The sequence below is a fragment of the Solea senegalensis genome, linkage group LG15 (genome assembly GCF_019176455.1).
Source record: "Solea senegalensis isolate Sse05_10M linkage group LG15, IFAPA_SoseM_1, whole genome shotgun sequence".
In the NCBI taxonomy this organism is placed as follows: domain Eukaryota; kingdom Metazoa; phylum Chordata; class Actinopteri; order Pleuronectiformes; family Soleidae; genus Solea; species Solea senegalensis.
In genome coordinates this window covers 14,590,754-14,606,831 of record NC_058035.1, presented here as the reverse complement: position 1 = coordinate 14,606,831, position 16,078 = coordinate 14,590,754, and the positions used below count along the sequence as shown (strand labels likewise).

At 38.3% G+C, this 16,078-nt stretch overlaps 1 protein-coding gene across 1 annotated transcript in view; it reads left to right on the top strand.

The window, feature by feature from the left end:
- arid5b (AT-rich interaction domain 5B) overlaps positions 1-16,078 on the top strand; it is a 70,983-nt gene that overhangs the window by 24,475 nt on the left and 30,430 nt on the right. Inside the window, exon 4 of the mRNA XM_044045364.1 lies at positions 6,582-6,812. Coding sequence (XP_043901299.1) covers positions 6,582-6,812 — 231 coding nt within the window. The remainder of the gene's footprint in view (positions 1-6,581; positions 6,813-16,078) is intronic.

Genomic DNA, 16,078 nt, shown 5'->3' with positions numbered 1-16,078 from the left:
TTTGAGATGCTGGAAACAGTAAAATATCGGCAATCATTAAAATTGTTGATGTTTCTTGTGTTTCTTTTGCTTGATTTATTGACTTTGACTTAAAACCTGGGATTACTGGTTTGCACTCTCAAATGATTTGTCTGTTTTGAGATGCAGTTCTGTGTTCAAGGGAAATCCAGTGTCCAGAAAAGAGAAGTCAGCTGTGAGTAGAATCTCATTCTTGAGGTTTTTTTTAAAGGGAATCAGATTGTTGGAAGACAGACAGGAAGCAGACACAGATGTTGTGAAAAGGATGATATGAGTTTGGCAACTAAATAGTTGCTGTTTGGCGGACAACCATCACATTTTCTTGTTTCCTTTAACACAACACCACCAAATGTTTTATTAGCATGGAGTATCTGTGAGTTGTACTTGTCTGAATAGAAAACAGGGGCTGAATGGACGCCAGCAAATCAGCACAATCAAAACCAGTGGTATATGGGTCTTTTTAAGATGGAATTACTGCACCACAGAGCCATTTCCCTTTTCCAAAAAGTATAAAAAACAAAAATGCTACACTGTAATATTCATTTTGTTCGGCATTTGTGCTTCACTCTCTATCGCTGCTTATGAAGTTTTTGATAAAAAAAGAACGATATTGCTTAGTGACAAGTGTTTCTATGTTTCTCCTCGGAAAACCAACAGATAGAGCTTCCTTTGAACTGGCATCCCTTTAATTTGTGTGCCGTTGTATCTCTCGGGTCGTGATTCATAGCAAAGCACAATCCTGCAAAACCACAGCAGTAACACGGTGTATTGATTCATTGTGCAGTTTCTTTTAAAGCCAGCTTTGGTCAAAACAGTACCCACAACACTAATATGTTTCCCTAAATAAGAAAAAGAAAGACAGAATGAAAGAAACACTCTGGGTAATGTTGTGCTTCCTGACTGATGTTATTTTTATGATATTCAATGCCTTAAATGATTTTACCAGACTGACATTTTACACAATCGTTTCCCTGACATCAGGAGGAGGAGGAGGAGGAGGAGGAGGAGGAGGCTTACTCAAACCTGAAACATACATATTATTAACACCATTGCACACATTTTCTGGATTCCTTTGTTTGAAAATGAAAAAAAAGATCTGGTTTGCTTTTCAATTTGTATATTAGACAGCTGGTTCAGCCATGACTCTTTAGCCTCAGCGATGGTACTTAAAATCAGATTTCTGCTGTCATATCAAGATAATGCAAAACTCGCCCACGACTTTGTCACCCCTGCTGATATTGTAATCGTGTTTTTACTTGAAAATCTCAGTCACCTGTATGGACTTCAGCTTAACACCAGTATGTTATACAATAGACTTTTACAAGTCTGATATGACTGATAACATCCCAGAAACAAATTATAGACACTGAATTTAATAAATGAATCATTTTCTAGGCTTTTTTTTCTCAGCCACTATGTCACTGTAGTTCTATACTATATATACACATACATATATATATATATATATATATATATATATATATATATATATATATATATACATATATATATATATATACACTTTTTCTGTAACGGTCACAGTAATTTTGTCATACAGTATATATCACCGTGACTTGACAGCATATTCCCGTAGGAATGCATATAAATCACACGTCAAAAAAGTCAATTCAATTGAATTTTTACTTGTACAGCGCCAAATCACAACACACAGTATCTCAAGGCACCGTCGTACACAGCAAGACAGAAACCACTTCAAGAAGAGAAACCTAACAGTGCACACAATGAGCAAGCACTTAATTCGCTTCAGAGGAGTTTCCTGTAATAGCCACACGTACGGTAATTTCACAATAAAATATGAAAATACAGTATTTTATCACAGTTAACGCCTCTGAAATGATAATGATGTCATTTATTGCCAAATTTACAGTCAAACCCCATGAAATTCTGGTAATAATTTACAATGTGGTCTACTGCTACTGCCTAGAGTAATATGATTTACTGGTAGAAGTATTTAAAAAGAAAAAAACATCAAAGGAATCAAGGTTTTTATCATTGTTACAGGAACAAAAAAGAAATTGGTGCTCAACAGGCATTTTTATTTTTGGCTTGCAAACTACACTGCAGTCTAGTGTCTGGATCTGGATCCTGATCTCACCGGTAGAGCACATATAGTTCACCCTCTTAACCTGTTTTGCATCATATGATCATATGTCGTTTCCTGCTCTTTGCTGAACACGTTTTCTAAAACGGCCGTTTAGCTTTGCAAAACGGAGAGGGAAGAAAATTGAAGTGACAGAGGCACCAAATATTCTGTTTTTAATCCCCAGGATGAGTCAAGCTCCAAAAAGCTCTGGATCCAACATAAAGCAACTCGATAGCGTCTTTCTAGGGCTCTCTTGGCTCATTAAGTCGCATGTATTTTATAATCCATGCCCCCCCAGGTTGTTACACAGACGCTCTGGTGTGAGTTTGTGCTCTGCAGGATTGTTTTCTCAGACTTTTGAAAGCCGCTCCAGAGCCAAACAAGACATTTTACAACGACTAACTAACCATTTAAAATGAAGTTAATATGTAAAAGGAGGAAAAACATTATTTTTAACATTAATTCAGTTTACCTGTCATGACTACTTTTACCTGTGTGCAGATTATGAATGGTGTAGTAACACATATTATATATTATTGTTAGTGTGCCTTAAGGGTTTACTGTTGCACCGTAGTAGAATTTATGGACAACTGCACTGACAGAGTGGTTGTAACGTCAGCTGTATTGTGGAGCAGTTATGACCCTGACACTATTGTTGTTTACGAGGCCGGGAGCTTTACAGCGTGTTCCGAAAATAATCTGCCGCACCACACCTGTTTGATCAATACGCTACACTACCACCAGGACAGGACCGACGGACAGAAGGACACATTGTAAAGGGATCCAGAGAGGGAGAAACACATTGCATAATGTTCTCACTGTGTCTTGCAGCTCTCCAGTGATGCAGCCCCAGCTCAGACCCATTAGAAAGCTTACATTAAGATAAGGACGTCCTTTATTCTGAAAGGTTGCACATTAGGACCAAAAGGAATTTTTAAACGGATAAATTGGTACATTACATGCATCAACACATGCACACAGACACATAGAGAGAGAGAGAGAGAGAGAGAGAGAGAGAGAGACATGCTTATTTTACAGCGCCTTTGCACCATTATTAATGCCCTGCAGCTCCCTCTCCAAATTGAATCTAATCAAGTGAAATGTTGTGAGGATCCTCGGGAGGAAGAGCAGGTCTGACGAGGACTGCTTACAATAAAATCCCTGACATTTGGAAACAAAGCCTGCTCTACCTCTGAGCTGTAATTTCATTCTAGAAGTGTCACAATCTTTGATGGATTTACGTGTACGGCACTGCAGCAGAGCATGCATGTGCATGTATGCAGTATGGTGTATGTGTGAATTTACACATCTGTGTGCTTTGTGGGAGCCACTGTAGCACCTCCTGTGATGTGATGTGTGTGTGTGTGTGTGTGCTCTATGGTTTTAATCATTTCCTTTGTGGGCTTCACGTTGGAGTGCAGTGGAATCGAGGACATTGATTATCGGGAATGCAGATGCTGTAAATATGTGATGAATGCTGTCTTTCCTGTGCTGCTTATGCCGTGCATTTCAGAGACTGCGTCTTTCTCCTCTTACTTGATATCATTTTTTTTTTTTTTTTTTTAAAGAATTTGGAAAATGCATTTTGTAAATAGACTTGTTAAAATTGGCCGCGCAGTCAAGGTGAAATACCTGCCAGTTATAGCCTCCTCTAAAATATTAACCTCACCAACAGAAATTCCCATGAATGTCTTGTCCTGGAGCTTTATAAACACAGACAGCACCGTGAATAATTCATACAAAAATCATGTTTCAAACTGCCTGACTATGCTTCATCAACTGTTAAACTCTGTAGTCGGCTTTGTCAGCTCGAAAAATATGATCACTCCCTTTCCAAATAACAGTCTTGTGTCTCTGCAAAATAAGACGTTGACTGAAGCTTAATACATGTGTATTATGATTTGACTAATTTCCCGTTTAATGTGCTGTTATTAACAATGCTGAGGTCATGTGTTACATCACCACATCAGAACCACGTTATGATCCCACCCTTGGGTCACCATCATTTATTATATCTGTGTATCATGTATCAAAAGAGCTGAAAAATAACTTAAATCTCTTTAAGCCAAAATAATATATGCTCTGTGGTTTCAGCTTCAGTCGCACATGAATATTAACTATTCAGTGAAAGATATATATGCTTTTGGAAATTCTGATCATTTCAATTTCTGACATTTTATGTATTAAACAAAAAGTCACACGAGGAAAAAGAACTGCTGTATTTAATAATAAAATAAAATGATAGGTTTCAGGTTACAAAAACAGCCGTACCCTGTAGCACTAACAGCTCACAGCGTTATTTGCATAAAGAAGAAGACAATATACTCAGAGAACAGGTTTTAACAAGGTAGAATAAAGAATGCAACGTCAACTTATTCACTTTGTTTGTTAGAGGTGGGTGTGATGCAAATTATTAAAGTCCTGTATTCCACTTTTGTAGATTATAAAGACGAGCAACCTGGACACAGCTGAATTCCCATAAAAGTGAAGAATTGAATTTGGATGAATGTGCTACAGTTTGAAGCCACAACAGTAATAGCACACGTTCTGTTGTAACCATTCAGCAGTGAGTTTATGGTATTTTATTACCCAGGGATGACAGACTGTCAGTCAGAGCTCCACTACAGCCCAGACTGAAATATCTCAAGAACTATTTGATGGATTGCAATGAAATCTGGTACAGATGTTCATTTTCCCCGCAGGATGAACTGTAAAAACGTTTGTAATCCCTCAACACTCATCTATGATGTCTACTATCAATAGAAATCAAAATTTCTATTTATCCAGTACTTTGGTTTATGACACATGTACACTAACAAAAGTGTTCCCACAACACATACACAAGAACTTAACATTTAACACAAAGCCCTTGCTGTACCTCCATTCATCTATCAGCACTTAGACTCTTAACATAGTATCTGTATAAGAGCCTAGTAACAGCTTGATTTGTCTATCAGCACATCCTCCTGTGGTAGTTTATTGTTTCAGCTCTGTGTCTACATCCTGTCTTGGAGCTTTTCTAAATAATGGAAAAAGATTTCTTTGCCAGTTCGCCATCACGGCCAAAAATGCATAAATCAAAAATAACTCGCTGTCACCGGAATACGAAATTACACACGCACATTAGTGACATGGTGATAAGCCCAGCCTTAATATGGTGGTTTCATTATTAGCAGACTCTAGCAGTGAGCTATACTGTATGTCACCCATGCAGCAGTGACACTTTAATTCACTTGTTTTTTAGCAGGTCAAAACACATTCATACACTGAGCTGTGGTTTATCAAGGTCAGCACACACACACACACACACACACACACATACAGGTTTGCTCATCTATTTTTGTTAAGAGTAGGACACTGCAGTGACCTCCATTCATTGAGCTGCCAGTCCGTAGTCTTATCCCTAACATTAAAGGTCCAGCGTGTAAGAATTAGTGACCGCATCATAAAACAATCATCCCTCCCTTTCCCAACTACTATAGCCTTTAAATATTGTCATTTATTGATTGGTGGCCTCTATAAAGCAATGCCCTCTCCTAAAATACATATAAAAGTCTTATTCTAAAGCTGCAAAAACTTAACTAATATTATTTAAAGCAATTATTCACATATGCAAACATACTCAGAAGGTAATATATTCATGTTCTGCCAATAAAACCTCCTCAATGTTACACCTTACTGGACCTTGAACCAGACGCTGTTTTGTCTCAGTAGCTGTGAGGATTTCACACTTGGAGCCTTGTCGAACAGTTGTTCCTGACGTTCCTCGTGTTGCCGTAATAGTGATGTGTGTCATGCAAACATGCGGCCCGGCGACATTACGTATTTCTATGAGAGACATCGGTAAATTATACACAAGACTTAGGTGATTACTGTTGTATTACTGTTATTGTTAGAAGGAAGGAGCGTGAGACTTTTCATTGAAACTCTGATGACACAATGAACCCTGCAGAATCAGAACACATTGCTTCCTTCATGCGATGCATTTCCATGAACACAGAGAGAGCATTGTGGAAGGATATCAGATGGCAACAGCATTAAATATGAGGAGAAAGGATAAAGGTCACTGCATTTAAAAAAAATAAAATGTTGCTACTAGACAATTTGGCAATTTATTAGCAATTTTTCTTTTTTGCCAAAAGTTACAGATAGAACAGCACAGGGAAGCTTACAATTCAAGGCCAGTGGGAAGGAATAAAAGGGTCATATTTACAGTACACTGGCAGCAGATGAGCCAGAATATAATAGCAGCCAGAAAATGATCTCTGAGGGAGAAAAAGAAATGAAATCTTAACTGAAATTCAAGAGAGAGTGTGTCCTGTAAAACTGAATGTGCTAAATTTACAAGGACAATTTAAGAAAGAAACAAAAAATCCTTCCTGTTTGCTTTATAAGCTTCCCCTGTTAAATGTCGGGGTGCATCTTCTGACTATGTCTCTGTGTATTTTGTGTTTCTCAGGCCAGGACGAGGATGGGCAGAAGGTTTTGGTCCTCAGTTACCCCCAGTATTGCCGCTACCGCTCCGTCTTGGCGAGGCTCCGGGAGCAGCCATCTTCTCTCTTCATAGACCACACGGTGTTGGCGCTGGGCGGCATCGCCGCGCTGGGCGGGAGCACGAGGATCCTGTACTGCCGCGACACCTTCGAACACCCCGCCTTGCTGCAGAACGAGAGCATCTGCGATGAGTTTGGTGAGTGTGGCAGCTGAGAGATTTAATTGTAGCCTTTAGGTGAATTATCGTACTAACTCATCTGAAATGCCAACAGCCAGCTCATCTGAAATGCCAACTTTCAATTATGTCATTGTGGTTATCCTGACCTTTAGTTTAGTTCTTCTTTTAGTGGAAAATGGGCAGCGGTTTTTGAGCAATAGCTTTTTAACTGCCATTGTGTGAAATTCCAGAAAATTGACTTCTAGTCCTTCTAATCCTTACATTATATATATATATATATATATATATATATATATGTATATGTGTGTATATATATACATATCTTTGTGTGATGGCTGCGAAACCATCGGAAGACAAAGAAATTAGGAGCTACTGTGTCATAATGGAAGTGCTATGATTATACACACATCTGTTTACAGTTGTTGACTGACTAAGAAAAGAAGAGTTGTGTAAAATCTCTTTGGACTCCATCGGAGTGAGGTTCTTAAAAATGACTGAAGTGACGTCATTTCAGCAGCTGTTGTTGGTTCTGAAGGCCACAATTTTGAAACTGAGATCAGACCAGTGTAGCCTCATTCCTGTCTATGTTTAAGACAAGTCTCTGGTTCTTCTAAGAGAGGTCTAATTTAGAGGCTATCTGGGTTTTTTTCTCAGTCAAAGACCCCCTTAAAGACAAAAACTACTTCACTCTCCCCTTTGCCTTTTGTTAGTAAACATGAAATAGTAGGCTTTTTTATGTTTGAACATTTTTAATTGATTAATCTAGAAACATTTTTTCGTAGTTCCAAAAAGTAATATTCAGTCCAATTCACTTTTCTAAAAATAAAAAAAAACAGTTTTAGATTTAAAAAAGAAAAAATCACAACCCAAGAGGCTTTTCAAGCTCACATTTGGTTTGTGTTTGAATGAAACGAGTATTGAACATTTTCTTCTTTGTAAAATCATTTTGTATAAAACGATTTTTTTTGTTTGTGGGTTTTTTCACCCTCTTGTTTATACTATAGCCACTGTTTTTGCCCATTATGACTCATTACCCAGCTGGATTTAAGTCTGCATGCTTTCGATCTATGCTGTTTTATAGAGACATTTAATACAATGCCACTGATTGTTAATATGCCTTCAATATGTTTCTGATTTAGTCTGAGACTGTGTCGTCATCAAAGGGGTCTTACTGTTAACGAACACAACTGACTGCCATTCAAACACCCTCGCGCGTCACACCTACAGTTTGAAAAACATTCTGTGGTTCCAGTGAGGAATTTTGAAGTGCTGGAACTTGTCTCTTTGCCATTCGCTGTGCTTTCCCAGCCGCTGGTGAAGCCACACATTTTATTAACCTCGGGCTGGGCTAAGACAAAGGGATAATGTGATTCATTTTTCTTTATATTTCCTGTGTTCGGCAGCACAGTGGAGCTGATCGGGCCTGTGTGCAGCGTCAATTTGACATTCAGAGTAACGGCTCCTCTGGTCAAAAGTCATTGTTTTTCTTTTCCTGTAAATTTACCAGTAGGTAATTGCATTTTAAGAGAGCGGCAAAGGTGAGACCAGAAGGGAAAACGGTTTTAGGCATAGGAAAATAAGTTATGAATAGTAACGCTAACATCCTGTGGCTGCTGTTGCTCATTCACTTGGCTCAATAAAGCCATTCCTCTGTGAGCCACATTTAAGCTAAAGGTTTATTTTCAGAGCCTGAGGGAGTTCTACTTTTTTCTTCTTTGGACTAAGGCAACCAGATTTCTAATGTTATTCACATGAAGGTTTACTAGGTTTGAAGCAGGTTTTTCCTTTTTTGAATTGCTGCTCAGAGCCTTGTTTGTGATTTGTTTCAAAACAGCAGAGCTAAGTAGTTTCCATCATTCTGTCAAGTGAACCAAGGCCTCATGGGTGCTTTGCTTTTGGGCACAGACACATACAGTAGATGAATGTCTGCACATATGCATAAAAGAAACATACACAGGTGCTGAGCAATGTTCCTCCTGCTATAGGCTCCACATGAAAGAGCAGCTATAAATGCCATATTAAATCCTCCTTTATTGGGATAAATATCGGCACTGTGGACATATAAGAAGTGTTACTGGACATTTGTGAAATATTTAAAAGTCAAAAAATTGATCTAGGGATCAGTTTTAGGACTCCTTCTACGCTTCCCTCCATGCTAATTCTGACCTTTCAGATTCAGCCAAATGTGCTGTGGCAGCTCTAATAACTGTCCATCTTGTCTGGGCTAATTCATGAAAGTGTGTCACGCTACCTCAGGGGGTAGAGAAGACAAAAAGGGATCGGGGGAAAAAAAAAGGAAAGAAAAGGAAAATGCTATTGCAGAGTGAGCGAGCCGGTTGGTTTGAGTGTTATGTGAAATATAGAAAGCTGAGTGGTAAAATCCAGTATTCTTGATTGTCTGGTTATAGATTGTATGTGTACATATCATAATCACGTGCAGATTAGTTTTTATAATCGGCACTGTGAGGTTCTTTTCATCTGTGCAAATTTGTCAGCGTGATTTATTTGTTGTTTACGAAGGTGAGTAATAAAACATTGTTGCCGTGGCTGCTCCTGTTTACATAACAACAAATAGTTATTTGCTCTGACTTTTACTGGATGATGCAAGGTCGTTCCTGGTGTGACAGTGGCAGTTGTCAGTGCTTTATCTAACTTCCATCTACAGTACTTTATGCACGTCACCACTGGCACGGCAGCCTTTGAGCCAGCTTGAGCAAAACTGCAGTTGCGTCAGCTCGCAGATCTTCAGTTGTGTGATCCATATTCATGTTCAGCTTCGCCTGTCACCCCTGCAGCTGCTTTCCTCACGGAGAATGACACAGTTTTTGTTTATAATTATCATGCCTTCTCCGCCAGTGTGGATTGATTGTACCCATGCTACTTTGTGTCCTCAATTTAATTTCTTGCCAGGAGGAATGTAATATTTACAACAGCAAATAAAAGTTGTGTTGGAAGAGCCACCACTGGTAAAAATAAATAAATAAATCTCTTTAACTATTGTGTGTACCCTGATGTGCTGAATTCAACACAATCTCTGAACATAGGAGGTTTTGTATACTCGGCTGTACAATAATAATATTGGCATTAGCGAGGCTGCTCTGCGATGAGATAAATCCAGAAATAGTTTGAGTGGGCCAGGCCTGTGCAGCTCTGAATGACACATGACAAGGTTCAAGGTTTGTTATTAGCCGTCGCGGAGCTGTCGAGTGTTACTCACATTCATTTGGCAGGGATCGACTGTATATACTACAACAACAACATAAACATTTGTAACATTGACACACAGATGCCGCATATGATGATATATTTAAAACACGGTGTGTGTGTGTGTGTGTGTTGCTTAGCTACAGAGTGTCTTCACAGCCACTCATTTGGGCGTCTGTGAGGGAAAATATTATGACCAACATTTTTCCCCTATTCCTCTAATTCTGAAGTTATGCTCCCAAACTACTGACCTTCCTACTACCCCTCCCTTCCACCCTCCACCCCTTCAGAAACCTAACACCCCTTGTGTGCACACTGCTTAAGTCAACAGTATTTTGAAAGTTAGTGAGGCAATCATGTTTGAGGCAAAGCAGTTGAGAAAAACTTCCCCCACCCCCCCATGCTCGCTCTCATCTGTCCTATATTCTGTTTTTGGCACAGAAACTGTTCAGTATATGTCGTGCTCAGCTCAGTGTGTGTTGTTTGAAATATGTTGTATGCAGTGAGTATGTAGTTTGATTTCTATTTAAATTTTTTAAAAAAGGAACATTATCAGTGGAATTTTTGTTTTGTAATCCTCCAGGGTGGGATGAGTGCGAAAAACTAAAATTATTGCTTCAATATATTAACATTATCCAGATGCAGGGGTCGTAAACAGGATTTTTTTCACTGCTTGTTTTTGTACTGTGATGGTTCTAGTAGAACTGTGGCTGAATGTGGTCATGCTTCCCGGGTATTTATGAGGGTGTTTCTGCATTTGTGTTTGACCAAAGGAAAATCATTCCTGTTTGGTCATTCATGGACTTTTCTATTTTCTCCCCTGAATCTGACATTAAAACAATATACTGTAGCAGAGAGACGACGGGACGAAGAAAAGAAAAATCCCAAAAGCAGCAAACATGCTAAAATCCTACCCCCGTACTTTGAGATAATATCTTACTTGATTGGGCTGGGTCACAGAAAGAACATACAGTATGATGTCATTGTTTCCACAACTTGAACCACTTTCTCGCTCGCTCTTTAAACATGAAATCAGATTAGATGAAATATGCATACACCAATATCATCCCATGATGGCTGCGTCTGTTAATGTAATAGGCAAATTGCTTGCTAAGCTCATGTTTTCCCATCTCCTCTGCAGATTTGTGTTAACCACCAGCCCATGAATTTTTCATCATCCATATGTCATGGTGTACAAAGGCCACGGAAAAAGGAATTTAGAGGCGTAAAGAGCACACGCGCTGCTGTAGCTGTGTAGTCAGGTTTCATAATCAGGACGTGAACTGTGGGAGAACAAAGAAACCAAACATCTGGTTCACTGTCATGTTCTTACCTATGTGTAAAATAATGCTTTTACAAGGAATGAAAGATACATATTTCGACACTGCAGGCTTTTAAACACACATGACAGGCTGCTTGAGCTCGCTGTGTGCAGGATGTGTGTTATTTATTGCTCTGCCAAGTGTTCATAGGCAGAATTAAAACCACAGTTCTGCTTTAAATAGCAGGGCTTTCTTTCACTGGCATTAGCAGATAACTTCCTGTTTACTATTATGTCATCAGAAACCTCTCAGTATTGTGTTGCCCTGTTGTGCCTGTTTGTTTTTAGCAAACAGAGCAGAGAGATAAATCAGCATCTGCTGGAAGGTGAATAGTTTTTCAGCATGTTTATTTTCAGTGGGAAGGTTCTCCTTGAGGAAATAGTGAATAAGTGAATTTAATTCAGTACATTTATAGTCGGATTTAAAGGTCCAGTGTGTAAAATGTGGGTGAAATTGAAGATAAAGTTGCTTGTATGAATTGTTGTTTTTCCATTACTCAGCTCTGTGCTTTTACAATAGCCCACAATTGAAAAACAAACATCTTTTTCTGTTGTTTTGATGCTGACTGAAGACGACATTATATTCTCCTCTCACTTTGATGGCATATTCAGCGGCAACATGCTACTTCACCAATAAATAACCTCTCTCGTTTCCCTCTGATGGTCCAGCTCTCTAAATGTAGATTATTGAGAGGGACATTTATATAAAACAAATGCTCGCAGCAACAGGTTAAAAAGCAGTAGTGAGTAATTTTGTAATTTTCTTTGCCCCGGGTTTCACTTCTCAGGCTACATACAAGCCTCCTGACCCAGAGGCGGATGTGCCTGCATCCTGAGAGAAAGAAATCAGTTACTTCTGTTATGATGAAGAAACTATTTCATCATCTGCACGTCTTGTGTTTAAAAGTGAGCCATATATCTTTATAAATACAGTCTACATAGTCTACATACGTACTATATTGTATATATATATATATATATATATGTATGTACATATATAAGTATATATATGTGTGTGTGTGTGTGTATATATATATATATATATGTATGTTTATATGTACTGCTATTACACTACAAATACTTTGATGGAAGATGGAATATAAGCATGTGCTGAAAGCGTCTCGATTGATATAACTGTGTGATCTTTGCCGGTAGTGGCTTTGTTTTACTTTTGTTTTCCAAGAAAAAGAAACCTGTTATTATCAGAGAGGTAATCTAAAGTATGAGGATGCAGAGATTTAAGACTTATCATTATTATTATTTTCTGCATGCCGTACGACGTGGAACTACATAGCGATGTCTGTGTTCCGGCACAGCCAGGTAACAAACAGAGTCACATTGTCCTGGTTGATCCATTTGTGGTTTTCTGTTAATACAATGTAACCTGCAAACAAAGGTGAGCTTTGTTGGAATGTCCTTGAACACACCACCTGAGGCACTTCTCTGGCTGCTGTTTACAAAGGAACCATAGATATTCATATTGACCAATAAAAAGGAAGCATAAAATGCCCATTTTATTTTTGACAAAATAACAAAAGATGATTTCTTTTTATTCGAGTGCTCATTTGTAATCCCTCCAGTGCAACAAATGTTGTTATCGCATTTTATTGAGCTGTTGACGACACACATAATTAACACTGATGCCCATAATTAAATATGTATTGCACTGAATCGTGACGCTTCTAAAAAATAAAAAAAAAGATAGAATGAGGTTTTGGACTTTTTTTGTATGAATAGCTTTTCTTATTACGTCCATATACTTGTCAAACCGTCGGTTAATGTAGATTAAACCATATTTATATGATAAAGTACTTTAAGTTTATAGCTGTGTAAGTGAGTCATATTTCCACAGAATCCCAGATGTGAGTGCTTATACAACCTCTGAATGTCCCTATAAAAAAAATTACAGAACAGCGTGTTGCAACCTGGAGTGAACACGTCTGACTCATCATCAGTGTTAACTGTAGATGCTGTTTACAAAGTCTGTCTCTGCCAGCGCGGCCGGTGTAGAAACAGCTCATGAATGCAGCCTTGTACGTAGATGCGTTAAATGTCAGACATCTTTCTCACGTGTGCAGGTCCGAGCACGTTCCGTCGGCTGTTGTTTCTGAAAAGGGCTTTTGTAGCTTTAAGTGACGTCAAACAAAAATCATTGTTGCACCACTGATTTATGACACTAACAAAGTGAAGATTACAGCCAGTGAGGACTTTGATTGATGTTTCTACATATATGTGTGTATATATATATATATATACATATATATATATGTATATATATATGTGTGTGTGTATATATATATATGTATATATATATATATATATATATATATATATATATATATATATACATATATATATATATATATATATATATATATATATATATACTGTACATAATCTTCTTTACAATTTAGTTTTGGATTGACTCCTAAAATACAATACAAAGAAGAAATAAATGAACAGAAAGCACAAAGATCCATTGGCCTATTTTGTTATGGGAATGATTATTTATAATCACTATGGTTTAATGCACTGCAGCTTTTCAAAATGATAAAGTCCCTGTGATTGGGCTCATTGGCTAACTCAATCCCATCAAGTGTAACTAGAGCGTGATCTATTAGAATACATATGTTTTATTGATGTATGGGCCTCGTGTTTATCCTGGCATTCATTTATTTATAGGACGATGCTGTGATTTCTTTTTTTTTTTCCCACTCCAGTAATGAATAGGATAAGCCTTGAAGCCTATCCACTGTTCCCTTTCATCTCCCCCTCCCTCCCTCTCTGTTTCTCTCTGTCCCTCCAAAAGCCAAATTGAAATACTGTATATTTAAAGCGCCAGCCCTGCTGGATTGTTGCTGCAGTCTGTCAGTATCAATGATGTGGAAGTGTTTGAAGTGTTGTGAAGCAAATCTTCCACATTATATCATTTTAACTGTGTTTTACGTTTGGCTCTCTTGAAACAAACGGGTGTGTTTGTATGTGGGACAGTTCCTCTGCGTGCTCTTAACATTTTGTTTGGAAAATGGGATTTATTTTTTTTAATTTCCTCTGCTGGAACAATAGCCTCCAAAAAAGCCACTTGGCAACATTTTGTTACTACAGGCAAAAATTCAAGTGTCATGTTCGCAGATATTTACAACTTTTATTGTGTTGTAGCGTATTTGTTTTAATTTAGTGTTGACAGGAGTGTTATTGCGGATTAAATACGCAAAAATGTAAGCCTTGTATTTTGTATGTGTGTGAAATCGTTAAGCTCTCCAGGGTCAAAAGTCATAGCATTCCTCAGTGTGTGTGTCAGTCAGTGGATCTGGGTTAAGATTAAATCCAGCCGCCTCGAATGTGATGTGTGTTAATAAGTATTTAACTGGCGACGCTACCATCATGAGGCGATCACATGGGGTGGACAGAACAAAGAGAGGGAGTGAGGGAGTGAGAGAGAGAGAGAGAGAGAGGGATGGATGGAATGAAAGAAGAAAACAAAATTTAAAGGAATGGCTTTCTCCCTGTAATTACAGCTTATTTGGACTATAAATTAAGTTTGTGAAATTTCTCTTGTAAAACACATAACAGTGTGACTGCGTGCCATAATTTCCTATTTACTCTGCAAATGGAAAGCTTGAGTCGACAGCCTTTATGAGTTTGCGCAGTGGTAAAGTACACACATTCACACCCCCATCGAAACACACCCCCCGATGAATCCGATGAGAATGATTTCATAATCCGTCGCAATAATAAACTTCTTTGAACAGTTTAATTGGCTCTTCCTGGAACAGCACGGCTTCGCTTCATTTGATCTGATGAAAGAGTAATGTTGCTTCTCCCCAGGGGGAGCATGCACAACGGCGCACAAATAATGAATTAAGAACACTACCCTTTTTTTTTTCTTCCAAATGACTGCCATAATAAAGCAGGAAAATTCATACTGCGCTCACATCAGTTTCTCCCTAAATTGCTTTCATGTTTACTTGCTTATGTATTTAATTTTCAGAGGCTGTTTTAAGTCAAATTAATCCTGATTCCTGGAAGCATTATGGATTGAGGTCACTTAGTTGGAAATTGGTTGTCATCTGAAAGAGCCATTGTCGTTACAAACAGTGGAAAAGGCTCCAGAAACATTCCTCGTGAGCTTTTATGAAAGAAATAAAACACTGGTTGGAAAAGTCGAAATGCCCTATAAGGGTAAGTACAGAAATTTGGATTCTCAGGCATCCGATGAACCTAAAAGGGAAACTGTAGAAGGCTATGCAAAAAAGCAAAAAGGTACATGCAAAATTGAAACTGACAAAGTCCTGATGGTTTGGGAGAACGTCCTCTTTCCTCAGCTGAGGGATATTAACAATGACAGTCTGAATAGAGAGTCTGTGTACAGCAGCAGTACAGTCGCAGGAATGAGCTCATTACTGGCAAATACATCATGTATAATGTGCACATATACGTACACATGCCAAACACATTCATCTTAATATTACTGTGGTGATAATATTCCATTTGCATATGTAAATCGTGAGCCCTGAACATGCCTGGTCCTGAACGCCAGGAAATCAGTGTAAGACCAAAACCATAACCTCAACCAAAATTATCCTCACTTCTGCCCCTGAAAAAAAATCTCTTTCCCTAGTTTGGCTTGGCAGGAAATCCTCCACACACACACATACACACAGAGAGAGAGAGAGACTCACAGACACATTCTGACAGCATTCATGGCTTAAAGGAGCCAAAAAGAAAGATTTTCACGATTTTCTAAGTGTGAGATAAA